Source organism: Lacerta agilis, chromosome Z (genome assembly GCF_009819535.1).
Source record: "Lacerta agilis isolate rLacAgi1 chromosome Z, rLacAgi1.pri, whole genome shotgun sequence".
Classification (NCBI taxonomy): Eukaryota; Metazoa; Chordata; class Lepidosauria; order Squamata; family Lacertidae; genus Lacerta; species Lacerta agilis.
Genome location: NC_046331.1, coordinates 30,385,339 through 30,411,399, shown reverse-complemented (window position 1 = coordinate 30,411,399; position 26,061 = coordinate 30,385,339). Strand labels below are relative to the sequence as shown.

The 26,061-nt window shown below is 43.6% G+C and overlaps 1 protein-coding gene across 10 annotated transcripts in view; it reads left to right on the top strand.

The window, feature by feature from the left end:
* Positions 1 to 25,550, top strand: part of DRP2 (dystrophin related protein 2) — a 65,291-nt gene extending 39,741 nt beyond the window's left edge. For 6 of the 10 annotated variants that reach the window (XM_033137287.1, XM_033137285.1, XM_033137277.1 and 3 more), the window contains 13 exons: positions 6,518 to 6,719; positions 8,423 to 8,508; positions 10,703 to 10,860; positions 11,618 to 11,784; positions 12,686 to 12,797; positions 14,247 to 14,383; positions 16,584 to 16,649; positions 17,794 to 17,859; positions 19,054 to 19,212; positions 19,521 to 19,749; positions 20,260 to 20,380; positions 21,340 to 21,426; positions 22,017 to 22,443. In XM_033137287.1, coding sequence (XP_032993178.1) covers positions 6,518 to 6,719; positions 8,423 to 8,508; positions 10,703 to 10,860; positions 11,618 to 11,784; positions 12,686 to 12,797; positions 14,247 to 14,383; positions 16,584 to 16,649; positions 17,794 to 17,859; positions 19,054 to 19,212; positions 19,521 to 19,749; positions 20,260 to 20,380; positions 21,340 to 21,426; positions 22,017 to 22,069 — 1,643 coding nt within the window. In that variant the 3' untranslated portion in view covers positions 22,070 to 22,443. Of the gene's footprint in view, positions 1 to 6,517; positions 6,720 to 8,422; positions 8,509 to 10,702; positions 10,861 to 11,617; positions 11,785 to 12,685; positions 12,798 to 14,246; positions 14,384 to 16,583; positions 16,650 to 17,793; positions 17,860 to 19,053; positions 19,213 to 19,520; positions 19,750 to 20,259; positions 20,381 to 21,339; positions 21,427 to 22,016; positions 22,444 to 24,635 lie in introns of those variants that run through there. The other 4 variants (XM_033137280.1, XM_033137281.1, XM_033137279.1 and 1 more) reach the window with 4 other exon arrangements.
* The last annotated feature ends 511 nt before the right edge of the window (positions 25,551 to 26,061 follow it).

Genomic DNA, 26,061 nt, shown 5'->3' with positions numbered 1-26,061 from the left:
CTTGAGTTGTTTTCATTTTTTTTTTATAAGATTTTATTATTTTCTATTAAAACAAAAGAAAAACATAGCATAAACATCAACATTAACAATACAAAAACACAGTACATAAACACAATACATAAACACAATCAAACAGTTACAATAAAAAGAAACATATACAAACCTTTAAACTAACACTTATCCTCTTACTTTACTTGGTACTATCCTCTCTGTATTTGGGGACTTCCCCCATTCCCTCCACTGTCTTCAAAATCATATATATCTTCTAGGTAGCTTTGTATCTTGTTCTATTCACATTTGCTCAATTTTTAATGTGGTTAACTTTACTTAAACATATACCTAATCGCATATAGATCTTAACTTAAACACCAAATCTTAACATATTTTCTAACAAATAAATCTTTCACACAAAAATATCTTCCTAACAATTTTATCTAACATAAACCTACTAAAGCCGCTCTTCTATTTGATTCTGCTCAAATATTCAATTTTACTGATTTAACTAAATAGTCTTTAAATTTCTTCCAGTCCTGTGACACCTTCTCCTCCCTCTGGTCTCGGATTCTGGCGGTCAGTTCTGCGAGTTCCATATACTCCATCATCTTCATCTGCCATTCTTCCACCGTTGGTATCTCTTCACCTTTCCATGTTCTTGCCAATAGGATTCTAGCTGCTGTTGTGGCATACATAAAAAACACTCTATCCTGACTGGGTATCTCTTCATTGGTTATGCTCAGAAGAAATGCCTCTGGTTTCTTACAAAAGGTAACTTTCATTACCTTCTTTAGTTCGTTATAAATCTTATCCCAGAAAGCATTTACCGCTGGGCACAACCACCACATATGAAAAAAGGTACCTTTCGCATGTTTACATTTCCAACATACATCTGACATTTTGGTATTCATCCTGGCTATCTTAACTGGTGTCAAATACCATCTGTAAACCATTTTCATTATATTTTCTCTTAAACTATGACAAGCAGTAAATTTGATACCTTTCTGCCACAATCTCTCCCAGTCATCCATCATGATATTATGTCCTACATCTTTCGCCCAGTCTATCATTGACGATTTAACCAGTTCATCTTTCGTATGCCACTCTAGCAAAAGATTATACATTTTGGAAAGGTTCTTAAAGTTCGATTCTATCAGTTCTGTTTCCAGTTTTGATTTTTCTACTTGAAAACCAACTTTTTTGTCCATTTTAAATGTTTCATATACCTGATGATAGTGCAGCCAGTCGGGGACCTGGCTTTTCACCTGATCGTAGCTTTTTAGCTTAAAAGAGTCCCCTTCCTGCTGCAATATGTCCATATATCTTAACCAATTTGCAGACATGTTCGGTCTCTTATAGGCTTTGGCCTCCACTGGAGAAATCCATCTAGGGGTCTTTCTCTCTAACAAGTCTTTATATCTAGTCCAGACCTGATACAAGGATTTTCTAACTATATGAGATTTAAAAGTTCTGTGGATCTTAACCTTGTCATACCAAAGGTATGCATGCCAGCCAAACATATTATCATGTCCTTCCAAGTCCAGTACATCAACGTTCTCTAGTTTAAACCAATCCTTTAGCCAGCAAAAGGCCGCTGCTTCAAAGTAAAGTCTTAAGTCCGGCAGGGCAAAGCCTCCTCTCTCTTTAGAGTCTGTTAGGATCTTAAACTTGATTCTTGGCTTTTTGCCCTGCCATATAAACTTTGATAAGTCCTTTTGCCATTTCTTGAAGCAATCCAGTTTATCCAAAATTGGTATGGCTTGGAATAGAAACAGCATCCTTGGTAGGACATTCATTTTTATCACGGCAATTCTTCCCATTAACGACAGTTTCAATCTTGTCCATATCTCTATGTCTTTTTTTATTTCCGTCCACAATTTTTCGTAATTATCCTTGTACAGGTTCAGATTCTTGGTTGTGAGATTGATACCTAGATATTTTACTGTTTTGACAAAATTGAGGCCAGTGCCTTCCTGTATTCTTTGAATTTGTTCTGCACTCAAATTTTTTCCTAAAACTTTGGTTTTCTGCTTATTTAATTTGAAACCAGCTACAAGTCCAAATTGTTCAATTATTTCCAAGGCTCTGGGGACACTGCTTTCCGGTTCCTGCAGGGATAACATCAGATCGTCTGCAAAGGCGCGTAGTTTGTATTCTTTCTCTCCCACACGAATTCCTTTTATCTGTTTGTCCTTTCGTATCATATTTAGGAGGACTTCCAGGACCGTAATAAAAAGTAAAGGGGAGATAGGGCACCCTTGTCTTGTTCCCTTTTCAACTTCAAACTCCTCCGATATCACACTGTTTACTATTACTTTAGCTCTTTGTTCTGTGTAGATGGCCTTGATGCCATTCAAAAAATTTTCTCCAACTCCCATCCTTTCCAGATTCTTTTTCATAAATGTCCAAGATACTTTATCAAATGCTTTCTCTGCATCAACAAATAATAGTGCCGCATCTGTGTTTATGTCTCTCTCCAGTTTTTCTAAAATGTCCACAATAATTCTCGTATTATTGCTAATTTGTCTTCCTGGTAAGAAACCTGCTTGATCTCTGTGTATATAATCTTTCAGCACTCTTTTCAACCTTGTAGCCAAAACATTTGCAAAAATTTTATAATCCACATTCAAAAGGGATATTGGACGGTAGTTTTTCATTTGAGTCTTATCAGTATCTGGTTTTGGAATCAGTGTGATAAAGGCTTCTTTCCACGTCTCTGGTGCCCTATCTCCTTCTAATATTTTGTTGCAAATTTCTCTTAGCGGCTGCGATAGCCAATCTTTCAATGTCTTATAATATTTTGCTGTTAATCCATCCGGTCCTGGAGCCTTCCCTAATTGCATGTTGTTTATTGCATCTTCTATCTCCTGTGTCGATATTGGGTGGTTGAGAGTAACTGTTTTTTCCTCTGGGACTTTTTGCAATCCGTTCTTTTCCAGAAATCGGTCTATTTCTGCTTCATCTATCTTCTCCTCCTTGTACAGTTGCTTGTAGAATCTTTGAAAACACCATCTGATTTCCTCCGGTTTCTCCACATTTTTTCCATTTACTACCAAATTATTGATGACATTTGCCTTTTGTCTTTTCTTCAATTGCCAAGCTAGTAGTTTTCCACACTTATTAGCCGATTCAAATGTTCTTTGTTTCATCATTTTCACTTTCCATTCAATATCCTGATTCATTATATTGGCATATTGGGATTGCAAGTATTTGATTTCTTTTTGAATTTTAACACATCTGGGATGTCCTCTTAATTCTTTTTCCTTTTCTTTGATTAATTTCAACAATCTCTCCATTTCTGCATTTTGTTGTCTCTTCTTTTTTGCTTTTTCACTAATGAGGAATCCTCTCATTACAGCTTTACTTGCATCCCAAGCAGTTCTTTTCTCCACTTCGGAACTCCAATTTATCTGAAAATATTCTTTCAACTTTTTCGCTGCTCTTTCTACTAGCTTGGTGTCTCTCATCAAAGCGTCATCCATTCTCCATCTAAAAGAATCCTTGGAAATCATTTTTAAGTTTAACTGTACCGGATTGTGGTCTGAAAGGGTTTTAGGACCAATTTCTGCCTTTTGTATTTTTGGAGCCAATTCATTCGAAATCCAAATGTAATCTATCCTCGACCATGACTTCTGAGATTCACTAAAATAAGTTGCCTCTGTGTCTGTAGGATTTTTTAATCTCCAAGAGTCCACCAAATTCAAATTATCCACCATTTCGAAAAAAGTCTTTGGGAGTTTCCCATCATTCGTTAATTTAGTTCTTTGAGATCTGTCCATTAATGTGGAAACTGCACCATTAAAGTCTCCAAGGCAAACTAATTTGTAATCCAAATAGTCCAACAGCAGATCATGTATTTTCTTATAAAAAATTGACTTTCCATCATTTGGTGCGTAAAGTCCCAGAATCAAAATTTTTTCGCCTTGTATATTAATTTCAATTGCGATGTATCTCCCTTCTTCATCTTTAAAAAGCTGTCTTGGGCTATATTTCTCCTTTGCATATATCACTACTCCTCTCTTCTTGACCTTGTCCGATGATATGAACTCTTGGCCTAATTTTTTGTTCTGTAATAATCTTCTATGACGTCGGGCTATGTGGGTTTCCTGTAAACATATTATATCCAAATTCTTCTTTTCTATGCTGTAAAACACTCTGCGTCTCTTTGGTCTCTGATTCAATCCCCGGACATTCCATGTCATTAACTTGAGCGCCATTTTCCTCTTTATTCTTCTCCTCCAGTTGCTTCTCCTTTTTTGTCTTTCTCTGGATCCTGGCTTGGTCCTGGTAGCCCTGGTAGTCCCGGCGGTGGTGGAAATTCAGCTGGAAACCTATAAAGTTGCGCTGGATCGAGTGGAGTACCTTTGAATTGTTCCAGATGCTTGTCCAAAAACTTTTGCTTTTCCGCCAAGGACCTTATTCTTATCTTTTTCCCTTCGAACGTAAATGCCAGGCCTTCTGGAAATTCCCAACTGAAGGGAATTTTTCTTCTTCTAAGTTCAGTCACCAAGTCGTTGTAAGGAACTCTTTTGTCCAGGAAAAATCTGGGGATATCCTTATAAAAAATTACTTTATTCTGCTCTACCACCAGGTTGTTTCTGTAATGCAGGTCCAGAAAGAAGTCCCTATCGTGTCGATCATGTAGCACAATCAAACAGTCACTGACTGTTTTATTGCTTTTCTTTCCTCTGGAGCCTCTTGGTCCAAATCTGAAGGCCTTCACTATGCGCGCTGAGACGTTAACCTCTTCTAGCTCCCAATATACTGAAAATTGCTTCACAATATAAGCTTTTAGGTCTTCCCCTTCCAATTCTGGAAGACCCCTTAGACGGATGTTACCCTCTCTCTGATGTAGTTGCAGAAAAGCGAGAGACTCTTCAACAGTTCTCTGTCGTGTTCCAATATTCTCTATTTGCTCCAAATCTAAATTGTCCAATTTTTCCTCCACCTTTTTTATTTTTTCTTTGACCACTTTAATTTCCTCGGAGTCCTTTTTCAAAGTGGTCACCTCCTGCCCAATTCTATTAATTTCTTCTCTGTTCTTCTTTACGTTCTCCAAAGAAACTCTGTAAGTAAAAGTTCTTTACGTTCTCCTCAATTTGCCCAATTGATTTTTCCAGGGTCTGCGTAGAGTTTTTAATATCAGCTTTTATATCGGCTTGTAATTTTTCTATTGCAGAGTTCACTGTTGTATTTCCTAGTGCCACTGATTCTTGTGTTTGCTTCAACCCTTCAGTAACACTGTTCAATCCTGCTGCTATTTCTGCCACACTAGCAACCAATTTCTCCATTTGTTCCTGGAGAGTTAGGGAAACAGAGCCTCTTTTTTGAGCAGAGCTAGCACCAACTGTTTTTGATCTAGTGTCCATCTCCTGTGGGCTCTGCAATTGTAATCTCAAGGTCACTCCAGTTGCTGTGGTAACAATCTCAGACATTCACAGCAGAAGACCAACAGTCCCAAAAGTAAACACCAGGTGGCCAGCAGCTCAATTCTGAGAACAAAGAGCCTGCTGAGCCAGGAGCCCACACCAGTCCCAAAAATCCAACTTTTAGGCAAAGAGTTTAAATTTTCCAAGATGTAAGTTCCTTAAAGCCAAGAAGTATTTATTTTCACGTAGCCCAAGTCAGTAACAGTTTCTAACTTGCAGTGTTACCACCAAAGTCCGTAAAGTAGCTTGTATCTGGTTACAAAGAAGTCAAAATGTCTCCACTGGTAAACAGTCACTGAAACACCAACAAAGAAAAAATGGCAACAATATATTGCAGCCCGCTACTGACCCGGAATCCTAATCCAGAGGGTGAGGGGCGTCTTCTTTTGCCATATCAACTGTTTTTAAGTCTTTAAACATCCTTTAAACAACTTTTAATCAACTTTTTAAAAGTTTGGCAGAGTTCGCAAAACTTTCCCGTTAGTCGCGGCTTTGATCTTTTAGCGCTACCAAGCTCGCGCAAACAGTACAAAGGGAACAGGCTTCCTTTTAAAATTTCCTCTGCAAGCAGTGTTCTCCAAACTTGTCAAACAGTCCAAAACTTTTACTTACAGAGTTTCTTTGGAAGTTTCTATGTCGGAAGTGCCGGGTGCTCGAGTCTGGCGGGATCGCTGCTTTGATCCTCCGGAGGCAGTCGCTTCTTCAGTCCCGTGCCGGTACTTCGCTCGCCTGATTTTCCCCCTTACGAGGGTCGATCAGGAGCGGAGACGGCACGTCTGGGACCCACGAAGCCAGCAGTCCACGGGACGCTCTTCCCGTGGCTTTAAGGGACCCCTGGCGCAGGCAGGGTAGTCCCTATAGCCCATCGGAGGACGGAGCCGTCAGACCCCCGTCCGCCATTAACCGGCACCTAACCGGAAGTCGAGTTGTTTTCAAACTCAAAGACTTTGTGCCTTTTTAATTGTAGCCCTGATTATCTTTGTCACGCACAAAGTGGGGGGGCTTTCTTGCTTCCTGTGACAAATCTATATAACAGGTTTGTTTTTTGTTTTTTCATCTCCCATTTCTTACCACCTTTTCTCTGGGCGCCACAGTGGACTTGGTGACACTACCAACAGCCTTGGAGGTCTTCAGCGAACATGAGCTGCAGCCCAGTGACCATGTGATGGATGTGGTGGAGGTGATCCACTGCCTGACCGCCCTTTACGAGCGACTCGAGGAGGAAAGAGGCATCCTAGTGAACGTCCCCCTCTGCGTTGACATGACCTTGAACTGGCTGCTCAATGTTTTCGATAGGTACCCATAAAGGCATCCATACCAATAAGAGATGCCTTATCAGACTAGTAATGTTTCAATGTGATTGTTTTATTGTGTATTTTAATGATGGAGGCTTGTATTTCAATGCTTGCATAGACTGGTTTTTATACTTTGTAAACTGCTTAGAAACCGGTTTCGGGGTATAAAAAATTCATTAGGAAGGTGCAGAGTGTGGCAATGTGAAAATGGGCTTCACCAGTGGGTGCTCCCCACTTGTGGGATGCTGTCAAAGCAGGCACCATGACTATCTGTTTTTAGGCATCTGAATATTGTTATCCTCCTAGGCCTTTGACTTTAATCTCCTGCTTATCTCTCTTAGTGCAGGGTTTCCCAAACTCCAGCTGTTTTTGGACTACAGTTCCCATCATCCCTGACCACTGGTCCTGCTAGCTAGGGATGATGGGAGTTGTAGTCCAAAAACAGCTGGAGATACAAGTTTGGGAAATCCTGTCTTAGTGGGATGGGGTTGTTCTTTTATATGAATTATTGTGGGCATTTTCTTTTCTTTTTAAAATTATTTTTTATTGCACAAATTTAAACAAAACATATTATCAATCAATATAGCCAATTACATTTCCCCCCTTCCCCCCCCTCTCATCCCTCCCTCTCCCACCCTCCAAAGACTTCCTTCAGCTCCCCTCTCTGGTTTGTTTATACATATGATTCTCTGCATGTTGTATATTGTGGGCATTTTCAGTTGTTCTATACCTCTCGTTTTCCTACTTAAATGTTTGTTTCTGTAAGTTGCTTTGAGTTCACCTTTCTGAAAAAAGCAACAGAATGCTGATTATGATAGGAAATCCACAAGCAGTGTATTGTAGAGATGGTTGTTCTGTGTTCCAAGCACCTGATAAAAGCAGGCAGGCTGCCTCTAAACATGAAGTTTCATAAAGTCTGTGTCTTCAGGGGCAAAGATGGATTGGGTTGGTTGGTAGGTATCTCCACTGAGGCTTCTGTCAATGGAGACTGGCATGTGGTCTGGATGGCTATAATGTGGCGTTCATTGCAAGGAAAAGCCTGATTTTTATAGGTTGGGTTTGCCAAGCAAGACACAGGCCACCAGCCATGCACTGTTGCCTGCAAGGTGCTATGCACACATCCAGGGCCGATGCGTCCATTTAGGCAAACTAGGCAACTGCCTAGAGCGCCAAAATGGAGGGGGGCGCTGCTGGCCCGCCTGCGCCCGCTGCCCGGCAGCCCACAGGCTGCCGCCTGGCCACCCGCCGGAGAATGCTGCGTCGCCCCGGCCTCCGGCTCCCGCTAAAGCAGGCTTTGGCGGGGGGTGGGGCGGGCAAGCAGCGGCTTCTCCGCTACAGCGGAGAAACCGCTGCTTGCCTCTCCACCACCCCCCGACCTCCCGCTAAAGCAGGCTTTGGCAGGGGGGTGGGACGCCAGAAGATTGGTCTTGCCTAGGGCGCTAGAAGCCCTAGCACCAGTCCTGCACACACCCTGCTTTTGCAGTTGCAGGCTGGAAATGCATGTCTTTTATTAAGCTCCTAGTGGGCCATCATGCCTTTGCAGGCCTGTTTTGGGGGGCCTGGTTCGGCCAGCACTGTGTGGTTGAAACCACTACAGAGTCTCCTCTGCTGTGCAGAAATTGGGCACTTGTAAACCGAACCAAAAAAGGGGGGGTTTCCAGGTTTTCCCCCCACCCCACTCACCCTGCGCCTTTTGTCTTCCAGTGGACGCAGCGGGAAGATGCGGGCTCTCTCCTTCAAGACAGGCATAGCATGTCTGTGTGGCACGGAGGTGAAGGAAAAATTTCAATGTGAGTCATCCGGGGGAGATGGTTGATGAAACCAGAGTGTGGGAGGCTTTCAGGTTTGGAAAGGTGGAGAGAGGCAAGTGCAGGAGGAGTCACAGCTGCATCACAACTCACCTGCCTGCATCCCTTCCAGTATTGCACAGATGGAAATATGGCAGGAAGTCTTTTATATTGCTCACAAAGCTCCTGTTTCCTGCAGCGGAGGAGAGAGCATTCTTTCATGGGTTCCTCATCCCACTTGCATGAATAGGCCTGCACACAAAACATCCTGCATGACAGAAAAACACCCTCTCAGTCCTAGTCCTGCCTTGCTCCAAGGAACAGGGCTTCCACAGTGCTCCATTGAGTTTTAAAGCAGACCAGCTATTTCCCTCCTGCCTATCACAGTGCTGACAGGTGAGGAATGTCCAGAGAGATGAATTATCTCTTCATTGTCTAAAGTACACTTACAAATTAGGAAAAGGCAAGACCATCAGTCCTATGTCTCTCAGCCACTCCTACATGTGCAGTTGCTGTGGCAGAGAGAACCTGCCCCTGACCTCAGCTCATGTATCTCCCCCACCCAAGCGGCACACAAGCAGGTGGAGACTCTGCCTGCGTGTAAGCTTCTGCTCCTCCCACTTCAGTCCTCTTCTGGTCCTGGGAGACAGTGGAGCAGGAGAGCTAGGGGCAGGATGAGGAGATGTGGAAGCCCTTGAATCTACACCAGCCTGACCTATCTCTCCCTCCTCCTGCACCTGTTCTCCCCTCTCCAATCCTGCAGCTTCTCCTGCCTCTGACTCTCGTCTCCTGGCTGTTACAGGCTCCCCCAGATCACTGATCCCTTCTTCCTAGCCAGTCTCCAACCACCCCTTTTCCCGGTGCCCACTCATAAAAATCAAGCCACAGCTTCTCAGCTTCCAGCCATTCCCTGAATCTGCCCCTGCAGGGTGGAAGGCAATTGGCAACATGCAAGGGTTCTGTGGCATACTAGTTTACAGGGGCCGCACATAGGTGGGAAAACGGGAGGTGCCATCTTGCCCTGCTCTGCTGCTCCCACCGCTGCTGCCATACTTGTTGATGTTGGCACCACTTCTCTGCCTGCCCTGCTGCCTTTGCCACAGGCGCAGGAGCAAAGCTGCCATCAGTGCCAATTTTGGGCAATATCTTGCCTGATTTAGGTGAGATATTGCCAAAATTATGCAATGTCTTGCTTTCTTGCAAGAACTATTGCGATTTCGGGTGCAATTTCAGCTGACACTGGTGCCGCTTCAGCGCCACCTGAGGTGCACCCACAGGACTGCCACCTTGGGAACTTCTGCTATCTGAGGCAGCTGCCTCGGTTTGCCTGATGGCAAAGCCAGCTTGGGTGGTTGGTTTGAAAAGGTTTCTCGGAGATAGAAAGTTTTGCAAACCACTGCCTTAGGGCATATTTTCACTACAGGTATAGTTGTAGAAATGCAATTTTGTTGGCATTTTAATGTGAAACTAACTAACACACACTTCTCAAACCAATATGCAAACCAAAACAAAGCTGTCCTTCAGAATTTGCACTTCCCTGAATTCTGTGGTACATTTCTTCAACCAAACGATCTGGATGAAAAAAAAAAGCACGTATTGGGGAAAATGGTGCATAAAACGCAAAATGTGAGTGAAAATATATGTACAAAGATGCATTACATTGGAGGAGATATGCCAAAATTGTGGACAAAAAATATGTTTATTAAGAGAAATCTACACTAAATTGCTGCTGAATTTTCATGAGGTTTTTTTTTTGGGGGGGGGGGACAACCCTGCAAATTGTTTTATAAAAAGGAGAAAGTGAGAGAAATCGAAACAGATACATTCCTCCATCCTTAATTGCTTATTATTGTAATCATCATGACTTCTCTCAAAGGATCCTGGTAATTGTAGTACCCTTAACAAACTGCAGTTCCTATGGTTCTTTGGGGGAACGCCTTGAACTGTTTAAAGTGGTATGATACTGCTTTAAATTTATAGTGCAGATGGGGCCATGGTTAAGAGTGATGCCGTCTCTCTTTCAAAGCTTGACTTTCACCACTGATGCTTGTCTTTCCCCATGTTTTCATAGCTCTGGGAATAGCTGCAGTTTGAGTCTCTCTCCTTTCTTTCTTTCTTTCTTTCTCTCTCTGTCTCGTTTGCCCCACCCCACCCCACCCTTTGTGGGGTCCCCATGCTCTTCCCTCGCACCTTTCAGATCTCTTCAGCCAGGTGGCAAATGCCAGCGGACTCTGTGACCAGCGGCACCTTGGCATCCTTCTTCACGAGGCCATCCAGGTTCCACGGCAGCTCGGGGAGGTTGCAGCCTTTGGAGGGAGCAACGTGGAGCCCAGCGTTCGCAGCTGCTTCCGATTTGTACGTGGCACAGGTGGCGCTTTGCCCACGTTGACGCTACAAGAAGAGATTCCTTTTGCCACTAGAGTTGTTGAGGGAGCTGTGTATTACTTCTTAAGCAGAAAGCACACTGGGAATCGGAAGGGTGATATTAAAAAAAAATGTCTTTAAAGATCGCAATGTAGAATTTCAAGGAAATTTTATGCGCTATATCGTTTTAAGCAAATTAAATCATTTGTAGGGGCAGGGAAGTCAGTAAGGTCAGTGCCATTTTGAAAGGGAAAGGGGATATATATACCTACACTGCCCATTATATCGAGACTCAAGAAAAGAGCTGATTGAACCGATTCTGAGGAAATTGCCTGGTAGCACAGATGATACCTATACCAGACACCTCCTAGCAGATAAAGACCCCGAAATCAGGGCTGTGGCAAAGTACTGTTACATTGTGACAAGAATAAGACGAGTAGTGATGTCAACAATGGACTTCGAACTTTAACCCCGATGGAACAATAATAGACAGCAGAGACCAATGAATTTAAATTTTAAATTCTAAAAGGCTGAAATTTGGCTTTGGGTGTGGGCGCCGGTTCCATGAATTGGCCCGCATTCCTGCTTCTGTTTGTGGCACAACACAACTTACACTACTATGCGTTTTATAAATTGCTTTCTGGTTGTTGACCGTAATAAAGATATTTGTATTTGTACCAAATGTGCAGCCCTGCAATCCATTCGTATGACTAGTGATCAGCACCTGCCTCACTTCTCTTCCTCCTAGGGTAATGGGAAACCAGCAATTGAGGCTATCCAGTTCCTGGAATGGGCTAACCTGGAGCCGCAGTCAATGGTGTGGCTGGCAGTCCTGCATCGAGTGACCATAGCCGAGCAAGTTAAACACCAGACCAAGTGCTCTGTCTGCCGACAATGCCCAATCAAAGGATTCAGGTATGGAGTGTGCTACAGTAGGCAGCTTCCCATATGCACTGTGATAACAGGGTGCTGGATTAGTTAAGCCATTGGTCTGATCCAGCAGAGTTCTTCGTCTGTCCTTAGGCCCATGACATTTGATGTCCACGGGTCCATTCCCTCTGTACACAGAGGTACCATCTAGCATATGTAATAGCTACTGATAGATCTTTTCCTCTATAGCTCATCATATGTTCCTATATTCAAATGCAATCCTACAGCAGAAACATCCCTGCACATTGAAACACTTCTTTCTATGTGCTCATTTTCTATGTGAAAGCCTTAAAAAAAAAAGTGGAGGTGGGCATTAATAAGAACGTCGGAAGCTCCCTTATTATTTTGTATTATTATTTATTTATTCATTCTAGATACCACCCTTTATCAAAAGATCCCAGGGCAGGGCACAACATTCAGAGCACATTTTACAGAGCACAAAAATTAAAACATAAGCATAAGCATAATCATAAAACAATCATAATAACAACCCCCCTTTCTCCAAAACACGGCTTTAACAAGCCATAGATTATTAAATGGCCAAAGGCCTGGGTAAAGAAGAATGTTTTTGCCTAGCACCTAAAGACATGTAATGATGGCTCCAAGCGAGCCTCTCTGAGTCAGACCATTCACCCATCTAGCTCAGTACTGTTTACTCTGATTGGCAGGTGCTCTCCAGAGTTTGAGTCATGGGGACATTCCCATTCCTAACTGGGATTGAATCTGGGAACTTGAGTGTGCAAGGCAAATTCTCTACTCCTGAGCAATGGTCCTCCCCAAACATACAAACCCTACTTGCATCCTGACATGGGTGGAGTCTAGGAAATGTTTTATCATTTCGATGCTGCTTGTTTTATGACCCAGCCCTGATTGCCCTTTGTTCCAGGTACCGAAGTCTGAAGCAATTCAATGTGGACATCTGCCAGACTTGCTTCTTGACTGGGAGAGCCAGCAAAGGCAACAAGCTTCATTATCCCATTATGGAATACTACACAATGGTAATATAGGCAAGGAGTTGTCTGGAGAAAACTGTTTGGGGGACACTGGTATTTGACCAACGGCACTGTTCATGTTTGACCAATGAGATGTTCATGGACGGACCCATTACTTAGGCCAGTGTTTTTCAACCACTGTTCCGCGGCACACTAGTGTGCCGCGAGATGTTGCCTGGTGTGCCGTGGGAAAAATTTGTTTATTTGATTCCTATTCAAGAGAATTACTTTATATGTAGTCAATATAGGCACAGAGTTAAATTTTTAAACATTTTCTAATGGTGGTGTGCCTCGTGATTTTTTTCATGAAACAAGTGTGCCTTTGCCCAAAAAAGGTTGAAAAACACTGACTTAGGCATAGGCCAAGTGTGGGGAACTTCTGGGCCTACAGATGTTGTTGAACTCTAGTTCCCATCAGCTCCAGCCAGCATAGCCAATTGTCATAGATGATGGGAATTGTAGTCCAGCAACACTGGGTTAGGGCACAGATTCCCCAGCTTGACTGCATAACAAGTTACCAGCATTACCAAGCCTACCCTATTTTTAAAAAGAAGAAAATATACTTTTTGATAGAATAAAAATAGGCTATCATACCACACTTGACCCAGTGTTCTTTTATTCAGCCTGCACACAAAAATACAGAAAGAACATAGAGGACTGACTAGTCATATAATAGCTGCTAGGCCAGAATATGCTATATATAAAAAAAACCTTAAGCACCATATATAGAATAATGGAGATTAAAAGATGTGGGATTTGGCAGTAATTGTAGCCTGACCTGTACTGTTGCAAGTCTTGAATAAAGCTTTCTTTCTTACTCATATGTAAGAGCTTTTGTTGTAACATTTAGGGAATTTTTTTAATGTTTGAAGTTTTATTCTGTTTTTAATGTTCTGTTGAAAGCCGCCCAGAGTGGCTGGGGAAACCCAGCCAGATGGGCGGGGTAGAAATTATTATTTATTTATTTATTTATTTATTTAGGTTGGGAGCCAGGAAAATAATGTCCACCTTGACATCTTTTCTAAGAACAAATGAGAATTATCAAAGAGGAAATGAGTTTCTGGAGAACTGGGCACCTGTTTTTGCAAATTGAATTTAATGCTGGATCCACAACTATGCTTTTAAGAAAAATTAACATGAAGGGTTGTCTTCAGCTAAATTCTACACAGAGTAGACCCATTTAAATTAAGGAAGCTAAGAAATTAATGTCAATTAATTTCAGGGGACCAAATCTGAGTATGACGAACTCTGGATACAACCCAAATAACTTTGAAAAACACTCTTAGCAAATGCATGAAAATGATTTTCAAGTTAGGATAAGTAGTATTCTGTATATTTTCTATAAGGTTAATCTATTTTTTTTATCGAAGTTTACTATATATAGTGTAACTATAGTGATTGTGCAGTAAACAGGTGTGTGAATGAAGCCTTAGTCTCCTCTGTTTCTCTCTGCAGACCACCTCTAGTGAGAACATGAGGGACTTTGCCACCACCCTGAAAAACAAGTTCCGGTCGAAGCAGTATTTCAGCAAGCATCCCCAAAGAGGGTACCTGCCGGTCCAGTCCGTCCTGGAGGCAGATTTCATTGAAACGTAAGTCCTGGTCCTGGCTGCAAATTCAACCACCCTCTTTCTTGATCAGTGGACATCTTCATGGTGCTTGCTGGGTGAGAAGAAATGGGAGATGGAGAACATGCAGTCCTCAGGTGTTGAACTCCCAAATGCTATCTGCATGGCCATTGCTCAGGGATTTCGGTAACTAGAGTCCAACAACATCTGGGTGGCCCACAGGTTCCCCATCTCTGGCCTCAACTTAGACCAAGCCTAGAATTCTGGGATGCAAAGAATTCTCCGTCAGCAGTGGATGGGTGGCCTGGAGTGAGTCACCGGAAGGTGGCAAGTTTATGTAATAAAATGTGTAATCGTCGAAATCTCTTTACATGATTTACATAAAATATACATTAAGGTTAACTATAGAAATCAAATGTTAAAGACAAGTTGACTTTAAACAATTCCAAAAATGAATAAAATCAGTCGTTAAAAATTTACATTATAAAAAAAGAAAACTACTTATTGAAAGGGACGTCAGCTTTCCATATCTGGTTTGACTTGCCTAAACAAAGAAGTTTTTTAGCAGGCACTTTAAACAAAACAATGAAGGGGCCTACCTAGTATCAATGGGCAAGGAGTTCCACAACTGCAGAATGGATATTGTGTGGTGCTTGTAAAAAAAGTTCCAGTTCCATCTTCTAGTACCAGCTGCTCCTACTACTAGGATAATAAGATTCCAAAGCTAATTTTGCAGAAACTTCATCTGCCATCACAGCTGAAGGTGAAGGAATCCACACCAGGGTGCCATCATCTCAGTAGTGATGAGAAGCAATGTCCCCACTAAGTCCAGCATTCCATTCCTTCCAGGAATGCTCATGCACAACTGGTACACGGATTGGAGAAGAGACTATAGGTTAGGAGCAGAGCAATGCATGCAGAAGATGGAAAGACCCCACTCGGCCCAAGACCCTAGAAAACCTCTGCCAGTCAGAGAAGACAGTACTGAGCTAGATGGATGAATACCCAGGCCTGGTATAAGGCAGCTTTCTGTGATCCTATGCTGTCAGCCTTCAGAAGTCACAGTTGCATAGTGTAAATCAGGGATGGGAAACCTGTGATCTTCCAGATGTTATGGGAATAATACTCCTATCCTTCCTGGACATTAGTCATACTGACTCGGGGCTCATGGGAGTTGGAATCCAACAGCATCGAAAGGGCCGTATCCCTGTGCCGTTTCTGCAGGTTGTGTTTTGAAAAGTCTTGAGTCATTGGCAGTGATTACTCTGGTGTAATAGCTGGGCTTGTGGAGGTATCAGTTAGTGGGAGATTTGGCAGGAGCTCAACAGCATATGGGTGGCCACTGGTTCCCCACCCCTGTTGCAGCAGATAACACCCCCTTCCCAAAGGTCAAAAGGTCTCCCCACAGACTTCATTTGTTTATAAAAATGCTTATATACCACAATTTCATTTTAAAAAAATCTAAGTTGCTTACAACAGTGTTACACACACACACACACACACACACACACCCCACCATGTAAAAAGAGTAATATCGCAGATTACCAGCTAACTTTTACAGAAAGATGTTTTCTTAATAGTCTGCATAAACCTGACAGCATTGATAGGTTTTCAGGAGATGCTTAAAGGGTAATATAGAAGACACCTACTGAATCCATCAGATTCCAGTGAGATAAAGCACTGCACAACTTTTAGAAGGCAGCCCTGTGTCGGGAAGTTGTTGATGTTTGATGTTTTATTATGTTTTTATATGTGCTGGAAGCTGCCCAGAGTTGCTGGGGAAATCCAGCCAGATGGGCAGGGAATAAAATAATAATAATAATAATAATAATAATAATAATAATAATAATAATAATAATAATAATAATAATATTATTACTGTATTATTATTATTATCTCTACTGGAAGAGCATTCCACAGACTATGCTGTTAACACCGAAGCCTCAGTTTTCTGTCAATGTCAAACGATCCTCATAAATTTAGGAGGTGATCAATGACACTCCTGCAGATTATATCAGTGTCTGAGCTGGGATAGAAGAGTTCAAGCAGTCCCTTAAGTACCCTGGACCTAAGTTGTTCAGGGCTTTGTAAATTAATGCAAGGACCTTGTTCTACCTGCCTAGATGGACGACCAGGGCAGGTGACACTTTCATTAGACCCCTGTTAGTCAACTGCTGACAATTTCATACCTCAGTCCTTCGTGACTTCTGCTTGTTCCTTTCAGGCCAGCCTCCTCTCCAATGTTACCTCATGCAGATACTCACTCTCGGATCGAACACTTCGCCAGCAGGTACCACTTGACATTCCTAAGAAAGGGGACGGGCCAAGATGTTGGGTGGTATGGGGAATGGGGTGGCACAGATACAGCGAGTGGAGAAAAACCTGGTACCTCAGAAAAGCCCTCCACAGCAAAGGCAGAAGGTGACTGTCTCCAACACTCCAGCCACTACAATCAGGTCTTTGCAGGGTGGGGGGCAGCCAGGTACACTTGCTCTGGGCCTCGGAAAGCTCAGCTGGCCAGGGGGCCCTGCAAGGGACGGGCTTCTTTTTTGTTTGAGTTTATAACTTTATTCTAACGATTCTTTTGCCCCAGGCCTTAGACAAGTTCTATACATGCCTGACTATATAATAGCACTGCTAAGAAGACAAAGTTCCATTTAAGGATGACACTTAAAATTCCCAGAATTCATGATTATTTTTGTTCATGGTGGTATCAAGGGTGGTTATCAGTGATCCTGCTTTCTGGTGGGTGGTGGTTGTTTTTCTTTGGGCAGGGGTATTTTAATAAATGGAGAATTCTCTAGATGCCTAGATCCAGGTTTGGGGCAGGCACTCTTTGGAGAGAGAGCTCCAGCAGAGATTTAAAATTGCAAAACATGCAACAAAGTAAAGCATGGAAATGTAGGCTAGAAGATGTTTAAAATATCCCCTTTTAAATGTCCCCACTTCCCTTAGCATAGAAAGAGACCAGACATTTGGTAAGTTAAAAATGTTTTACTTACAAACTCTTCAAACATCAAACTCATGTGCTTTTCCATATAGCAGCAAGAAAAGACATGTGGTACACCTTAGATTCCAAAATGGTAAACGTTTCTAATTTATTTGTATAGAAACACAAAGATGGCTTGCGTAAGCCATGTGGTCTGAGCTTGGAGCATCCAGCTTGGACCTCCTTATTGCAGAGGTGAATTTAGAGGAGCGCAACCAGCACCAGGCAACTATGCTTTAGAGTGGAATGTAAGAGGCAAGGCAATATTTAAACTGCTTATTTGCAGGAGCTTGTTTCATACCCAGAATTTCCTACCCTCATGAGAGCTGCAGTTTCTCTCCTCCTGTGGCCATCCACCTGATACCTTTTGGGGTCTTCTGGAAGATCTTCTGTCTTTCCTTGCTACTTCCCTGCAGTTCATTGCCCCTCTTCTGTTTTCCTGTAGGCTTGCAGAGATGGAAAGCCAGAATTCCTCCTTTTACAATGACAGCCTTTCTCCGGATGACAGCCTGTGAGTTGCTACTGTCCTCCTTGCAAATTCTACTGAAATCTGTGTGCTTTGTGTCAGTTGCAAAGCTAGGGGGGTGGGGGATACCAGGGTCCAACCAGAGGTCATATTTAATTAGGCGACTTCACACTGCAACCACCTGCATTTATATTTGGAAATAAAAGTTTTATTGAGTTCAATGGGACTAACTCCCGCGTGACTGTGTATAGGGTTTCAAGTTTAGGCTGTGATCTCTTGGCAGATGTCCCCAACCCTTCATTTGGGCAGAGAAGGATTCCATGTGGACATTCCCCCACTTCCCTTGGGTGGGAAAAATGAGCATTAATACAGCACATAACCTCACTTCTATCATATGTCTTGCTTCTCCCGCTTGCAATTGCTTGTGGACTCTTCCAGAGTCAAATCTGGCCTACATTTCTTGGAAAGGAGCAAACAGCATGGCAAACAAAAGTTAGCATGCTACCCATGCTTTTTACAGGTACCTTGAGATTTCCTATACGTAGCAAGAAATATTTACACATTTGAATTCTCTCCTGCTCTACCTCCCAAGGCCATCTTCTTCCTGTCTCATCAGTGCAAGTGTTCTTCAGGTAAAATGTGCAGTAGGCCAGCTGGTCTGCTGCTTCCCAGGTGACCAGCACCTAGGCCATGCACATTTATTTATTTCAGGTAATTTTATCCTCTTCAGGCAAAATGCCTCCCAGAGCAGCTTACAAACTAGGAGTAACAACCAAGACCCAATACACCGCTTGCCCACAGGCTGACAATCTAAAAGACACATCACAGAAAGGGAAAGGGGATGCAGAGCCATGGGTGTGCATGTGCAATGCCATCAGGAAACAGGAAGGCAAGGCTAAAGCCATCACAAGTAGCAGTATAAGGTGAAGGGTTATAACTTAGTGGTAAACCATCTGCCTTGCATGGTTCAGTCTCCAGCATCAGCAGGTAGGACAGGGAGAGACTTCTGCCTGAAATCATGGAGAGCTGCTGCCAGTCTAAGTAGGCAACACTGATCTAGATGGACCAAGGGTCTGATTCAGTGTAAGGCATTGAGCTTCCTGTGAAGGGGGAAGAGGCAGAAGCTTAGTATGCCAGTTGTTTAGATTAGTTCAGCAGGCCTGATGCAAGGTATAGAGTGTAGTACAACAAACCACCCCTACTAAGACTTCTAGCTTCCTTGTATTAACCTCATCACAGCTCTGTCCACAACAGGGATGAGGACCAGTACCTTTTGCGCCACTCCAGTCCTATTACAGACAGAGAACCAGTCAGTAGTCAGCAGCCCCAGGACAGCACCAACACAGACGACAAAGGGGAACTGGAGAGAATCTTGGCGCACCTGGAGGATGAAAACAGGTAAGTGGGCATGGCCAGCAAATTTCTTGTAATCATTCCTTTTATTACAGATCTGTAAGACATGTGCAAATATTTCTGGGACCCTTGAGTGTGACAGGAACAGAGGTCCCTAACGATATTTGCTTTCATTCATGATATTGGCAAAAAAAAAAAAAAATCCCCATTAAGTAGTCCTCCAAGACCTTCAGCAATTTTCAAAGGTCCAGGGGTTGGAAAGTTTGTGAGCCACTGTTCTAGCTTTTGAGCACGTTAAGCCCCTGATGCCAGCATACTCTTGCTGCATCCTGAGCTTGTATTTCTCCTTGCAGGGTTCTCCAAGGGGAGCTGAAGCGTCTGAAATGGCAGCATGAGGAGGCAGCGGAGTCGGCAGAAGGAACTCCAGAATCAGCACAGGATCCACACAACGAAGAGCTGCTGGCAGAGGCCCGGATCCTTCGACAGCACAAAAGCCGCCTGGAGACACGGATGCAGATCTTGGAGGACCACAACAAACAATTAGAATCTCAGCTGCAGCGCCTGAGAGAGCTGCTTCTACAGGTATTGGCTGTGGGCTATATCTCACAAAGAAAGTTCTTGGGCCTTCTTTGCATACGATGCATTTATCCTCAGTTGACATCATTAGGAGCACAGGAATCTGCCTTACACTTAGTTAAACCACTGATCCATCTAGCTCTGTATTGTCTGCGCAAACTGACAGTGGCTCTCCAGGGTTACAGATGGAAGATGCTCCCAGTCCTACCTAGAGATGCTGCAGGTAGGACCTGGGACCTTCTGCTTGCAAAGCAGGTGCTCTGCTACTGAGCTATGGCCCTTCCCAATATTACACACCCAAAAGAAATTGTATAAACAGAAGCTAGGCCAGGTTTCGTGGGTCATGACCCATCAGCTGAAGACCTGTGATTTAGTGGGCAGCCCAACCCTGAAGCTGCAGTTGGATTTGTGAGGATGTCAGAACCAGTGGCCATGTGCCATGCAGGACAGATGGGGGAGCACCAGGTGAGAAGTTGGTGGTAATGAGCATCCTTAACATCTCCCTTCTCTTCCCAGCCTGGAGCAGATTCCAAAGGGGATGGCTCTACAGCCTCATCCTTGGCTTCCTCTCCCCATCCATCAGAGGAGAGCCAGACCAGAGAAAAAGGCCCTGGCACTCCAAACACGGAAACTGCAGGTGAGGCTCTGTGATGCCATGAAGCCCGCCCTGTGGGCTTCTGGGTTTCTTTCCTGAGTGTCCTCATTCCTACTTCTGCTGAAGCAATTAAATAGCATATGAAGAGCCTGCTGGGCCAAAATCCTGTTCTTACAGTGGCAAGCCCAATGCTTCTGGGAAACCTGGAAGCAGGACCTGAGTGCAAGTCTCCTCCTGCAGATGCCAGCAACCAGTATTCAGAAGCATACTGCCTCTGACCATGGAGGCAGAGCATAGCTGGTAGCTATGGACAGACTTATCCTCCTTGAATTTGTCTAATTCTCATTTAATGCCATCCAGGTTGGTTCTCCTGTGGGAGTGAGTTCCATAGTTTAACTATGTGGTGCATGAATTTGTACCTTGAGGAACAGATCCTGCCTTCCTGCTCTATTTATTCTATTGTATTTCTTTCTTTCTTTAATACCCTGCCTTTTCTCCCAAGTAACAGGAAGAGAACCCAATTTGGGTCGCAGGTCTTTTATCATCTATTTGAGAACACATCTTGGCATTATAAACATGTGTTTGAACTGGACCATTACATAGCCTTTGGCCTCTCTGCTTCCTAGTCTAGTAGTCTTCAGTCACATCCAGACCATGGCTTCCTCCAAGAAATCCTGGGAGCTGTAATTTATACCTCACAGATGTACAATTCCCAGGAACCTTAACAAACCACAGTGCCTGGGATTCTTTGAGAGAAACCATGTGCTTTAAATCTGCTCCATATGTATGGCGTGGGTGTGACTTTCAATGGAAACAGGGCTTTGTCCTCCAATAGTCCCAAGTCTGTCTTGTAGTGTTATCCCCAACCTTTCAGCAATATGGTGATTGATTAATAGACCACTTTTTACTGACTCTTCATTGAAAATCCAAGATACAACAATATGAACATGATATCCTCCCCCCCCCCACCCCACCCCTTTACTCATTTTTCTTTCTCTTAGATGAGGTGGAGGTGAGTACTCAGGACGTCAGTCTGTGTCTGGAGGATATCATGGAGAAGCTCCGGAATGCTTTTCCCAACACTGGAGGTACAGTGCATTAAATCATCTGGGCCTACATCATCAGGGATGGGATACCTTGTGTCCCTTCAGGTGCTTATGGACCTGGTTTCCCATCAGCCCCAGCCAGCATCCAGGGATGATGGGAATTGTAGGCCTAGCAACATCCGGAGGGCCATAGATTCCCCATCTCTGGATTACTGAGGTAAATTAAAAATGGCAGCCCCTACTGAAAGCAGTGGACCCTACTGGAGAGCCCAAGGTACCAGAAGTGGGCTCGAATGTGATGCAGAGGTCCAAAAAGTTGCACAGTTGCACTTTAACCCTTGAAGCTTGCCATCCTCACTGCAGCCTTTTTTCTACCTGAGTTTGTGGAAATTCCCCACATGTTTTGGAAACCTGAAAGATTGGGGATCTAAAATATGAGGGGAGTCTCCGTGAGTATAGGAGACTTCCCACTTCAGTCTTCTTATACAAATAGAAAGCTGACCACAATGGCAAGTGGGGGCCAGAGCTAGCACAGGCATCCCCCCCCTCCCCACCAAGTATTTGCTTCCCATGCATAAAGAACGGCTGGATTGTTAGGCCCCTGGAGTCACAGTCCCTTTTTTCCCTGACAGGGCAAAGACCACACCCCCTGGCCTTCCTGAAGAAGTCTCCCAAGTTCTCCTAGATGACTTGTTCAAAGCTGACCAGCTGGTATTAGCTATTGTGTTGCTCCTGGTCTGGCTGCTTACGGCATTGACGTCTGGCATACCAAACCTGTATAACCTAGCCTTACTGCTTTTGCCAGTGTGTCCATTTTTATTTGATGGGCATAACCATTGGCCTCCCTCTCCCCCCCCCCTCACAGTGGCATAATAGGCCTAAGGCTTTCTTCACCTCTTATTTGCAGAAGACAGAAATATATCTCAGGAAAATCACTAATGAAAGGGGACAGAAAGATTTCGTGGCTCAACGTGTTGTGTCATTGATAAACTTGTTTCAGGAATTAACGAAGCCCATGCATTCTTTCCAGGCAGAGGTCCGCACTTAAACGCTCTGCATCCAAGTGGGGTTTTGTTGTTGTTTTGCCCTGATATTTCTCCTTCAAGAACCAGCTCTTCAAAGCTGAAGCAGAGAAAATGTCAAATTCGGCTTTCCCACAGATTGACATTTGCTCCGATTGAACTTTAAAAGAGTTTTCAAGGAGACAGCTCTGGAGCAAAAAAAAAAACCATGGAGCTTTAAATCACGAACTGAGCCTGGAAAGAGCAGAGGAAAAGAAAGTGTGGATAAGCCCTGAGGTAGGCAGCAAGACACTGGCTGCATACACACTGTACATTCAAAGCACATCCTCCCCTAAACCGCCCTGGGAACTGTAGTTCACCCTTCACAGAGCTACAATTTCCAGCACCCTTATCAAACTACAGTCCCCAGGATTCTATTTAGGGTGGGTAAATATATGTGGTGTGTTTTAAATATATGGTGTGTATGCAGCCACAGTTTGAGTGTAAAGATTTAGTATTTGCTCAGTATGGCTTCTTCCCCAGTCTCCGAAACCCTGTAGAGTTGCTGCAAACGTAAACAACAGGGTGCAAGCTCTGCTCCCCATCGCTTTGACAGGTGGGCAGAGCTGCTGAATTGTCAATCGCCTGACACTGCTAGATGTCAGGTGGCTGGCCCAAGTTAAAAGGAAAGAATTGTTTCTTTTCTTCCATTGCAGCCAGGCTTAAACTCAAAGGGAAATGCCCACTTAAAAGGATGTGGGACACAATCAGCTGAGCTCTGGTGTAGAACCAATCCCAGAAGGGCTTGCATTTGGTGCAAAGTTTAAAAGGTTTGGAGGTTGAGGGGACTGAAGGCACTTGAACTGCCTCATCCAATGCCCTAACAGTGTGTTGCCGACAGGGAGGGTGAAGAAAGGCTCTTGTATTCCTCCTGTCATTTTGCGGGTTAAAAAAAAAAAAGGAACGCCACTATTTCCCTAAAAACTTGCCTGGTTTGGGGAAATTTCGGCCACTAAGAAAAACGCAGGATCATTTACAACCAAGACATTTCCCCATCCTCTCCCCACTCTGGTCTGCCTCCCAACTTCCCCAACACAAACCCCTGACCCCTACCAAGGTCAGAGCTGTGACATCATTTGGGCCAGGCCAGAGTTCTCAAAAATGGTAGGGAGGGATGATCCAGTACCAGAGAAGGAGAACCAATGTAGCCTCATGGCCTCTAAGGTTGCAGCCTCAAATGCCATCTTTATGCGACACAGTAAAATATATGGATGGGTGGAAATCGTGGGTGGTATGGGTGATTTAACTAAGCTCCATTGTGAATATAATCGGATTGTGTGCATGCCTGCTTTTTCCTTTAATGTTTGTCTGTAAGCCTTATAGACTTACCAAGTAGCATTTTGTTAAAAGTTTTTACGCCTGTTGTCTTGAGATACTAATTTCTGTGCTAAAAATGAAGAAGGGTGCAAAACATTACAGGGTGGGGGATCAACACAACTTACTTGCACAATTATCAAATAAAAAATTGTCTGTACATGATACACATATACACAGGCCCTTAAAACCTCCACTCTCCAAACTGCCTCTGGGTATGACTCTGAATATCCTTGGGCTTCTCCAGGCAACCTGTTTATTGAACATTCATCCTGATCTGTTTGTGGGGAGGTTATACAACAATGTGCATTCATCTTTATTTGTTTGCATGGAGGTTATACATCTTCCTGCCAATTGACCATTGTCCCATATTTTTTAGTGCATTTCCTAGCTGCGAGCAGTCCAATTTTGAGGGTGTGTGTGATAACGGTTTTGTTACGCCAGAGGGCTTAAATTCATGAATTGCACAAACCCAGATTTCTGGCGTATGCCAGTGAATCCCTCCCATTTTTTGTGTGTGTGTTTTTTTTTTTAAAAAAAAGACAAACTGGAAGAAGAAGAGTCTGGATTTGATATCCTGCTTTATCACTACCCAAAGGAGTCTCAAAGCAGCTAACATTCTCCTTTCCCTTCCTCCCCCACAACAAACACTCTGTGAGGTGAGAGTGGGGCTGAGAGACTTCAAAGAAGTGTGACTAGCCCAAGGTCACCCAGCAGCTGCATGTGGAGGAGCGGAGACATGAACCCGGTTCACCAGATTACAAGTCCACCACTCTTAACCACTATATCACACTGGTTCTGGAGACAACCTTTATAACATGAATCCAGCAGGCACACATTCCACTGGATGCGACCCTGTTTTGTTTTCTCTTTCAGGTCCGACTTCCCTTATCTAACACCTCCTGCAAGTGAGAGGCTTTGTCTAACCAGTTCCTCAGCAGCTGCTACTCTCCCTTCCTCTCTCCTCCCCTCTGTGTGACAGACTTCACTCGGATCCTTAAGGGGACACCTTCAGCAGAAGCTCACCAAAATCCTAGCAGGGTTTGGCTTCCAGGAGAGCACTCCTTGGTGTATCTACAGAGCGTTTCCTTTGGAAGGGCAATCCCAGGGTTACGTACCCCAAATCCAAATGAGGTCAAAACTGGATGCTGACACATGTCTAGGGTCAAGGAACCCTGAAAGGAAGGAAACAAGGGCACATGGTAGTGCCTTTCTGTGCAGACTACAAACTGACACGAATATCTTCCCCCCTGCCCTCTACAGTTTGTGTTGTGGACTGTCACTTTTTCTGGGCCAATTTTGGGGCTGAGTCAGGAAGTGACCTATAGTGGATTTTGGCCAAGTGAAATGATCTGCGGCCTTCACAGGATGGTGGTTTTATGGGGACTGGAATTGTCTCACAGTGACCGATAAACCATGAAGAACCTTTAAGCTGGGAAGAAATCCAAAACCTTTATTTTAAAAGAGAAAGAGAGAGAGAGAGAGAGTTGGTATGTTGCAAAAGGAACTTGCAAGCACCCAGGTACCTCCATACCTTCCAAGCTCAGTGGGAGGAGGAGACAAGGCCCAGATTAAATCTCATGGGGAAATGAGGAAGAGGAGCAGGCTTTAAAACATATTGTTCCAATGGCAGTAACAGCAGCCTTATGTGAGAGAAGCTTTATAACAGAGAGCCTTATTGTTTTAATTTACATATTTATATATATACATAATATATAAATACATGTTATATATATTGTATTTAAGCACTGTAATGGACTTCCTCATGCATTAAATTCTAATTCCTTGTTATGTGTTTACTTTGGATTTGCAGTTCTGCTCTCTTCCGAAATCTGCTTTTTTATGTGATGGGAGCCAGCTCCCTCTCTTCTCTCTGTGTGCCCCAGCAGCTTTTTTCCAAAGAGCCTAGGCTTGCCTGCTTCCTTTCGGAGTTGGAATGATCTCCATCCTGCAAACAAAGGTTGTTGGGAGTCAGAATCTGCTGGCATCTATAGTTTATTTACGCATTGTGCTATGAGGTCCAGTCCCTCCTCCATCTTTGGATCAGTTTGTGTGTGGCAAACTTAAGAAGCATATGGATAGCTGCTATCTTGAGCTTCCTGTGCGTAGTGCCCCTAACCAAGTCACACAGGTCAAATGCAGTACAAAATACCAGTATTCAGTTGCAGGAACACTCGAAAGCATAGTATGTCTGCACTTCTGAGTGACCCAAAAGGACTTATTTTGAACTGTGTTCAGCAGCACAGCTAGTTATGTTGGGAAATAAACAGGTGTCCCCACTTCCTTTCAGGTAGATTCAGAA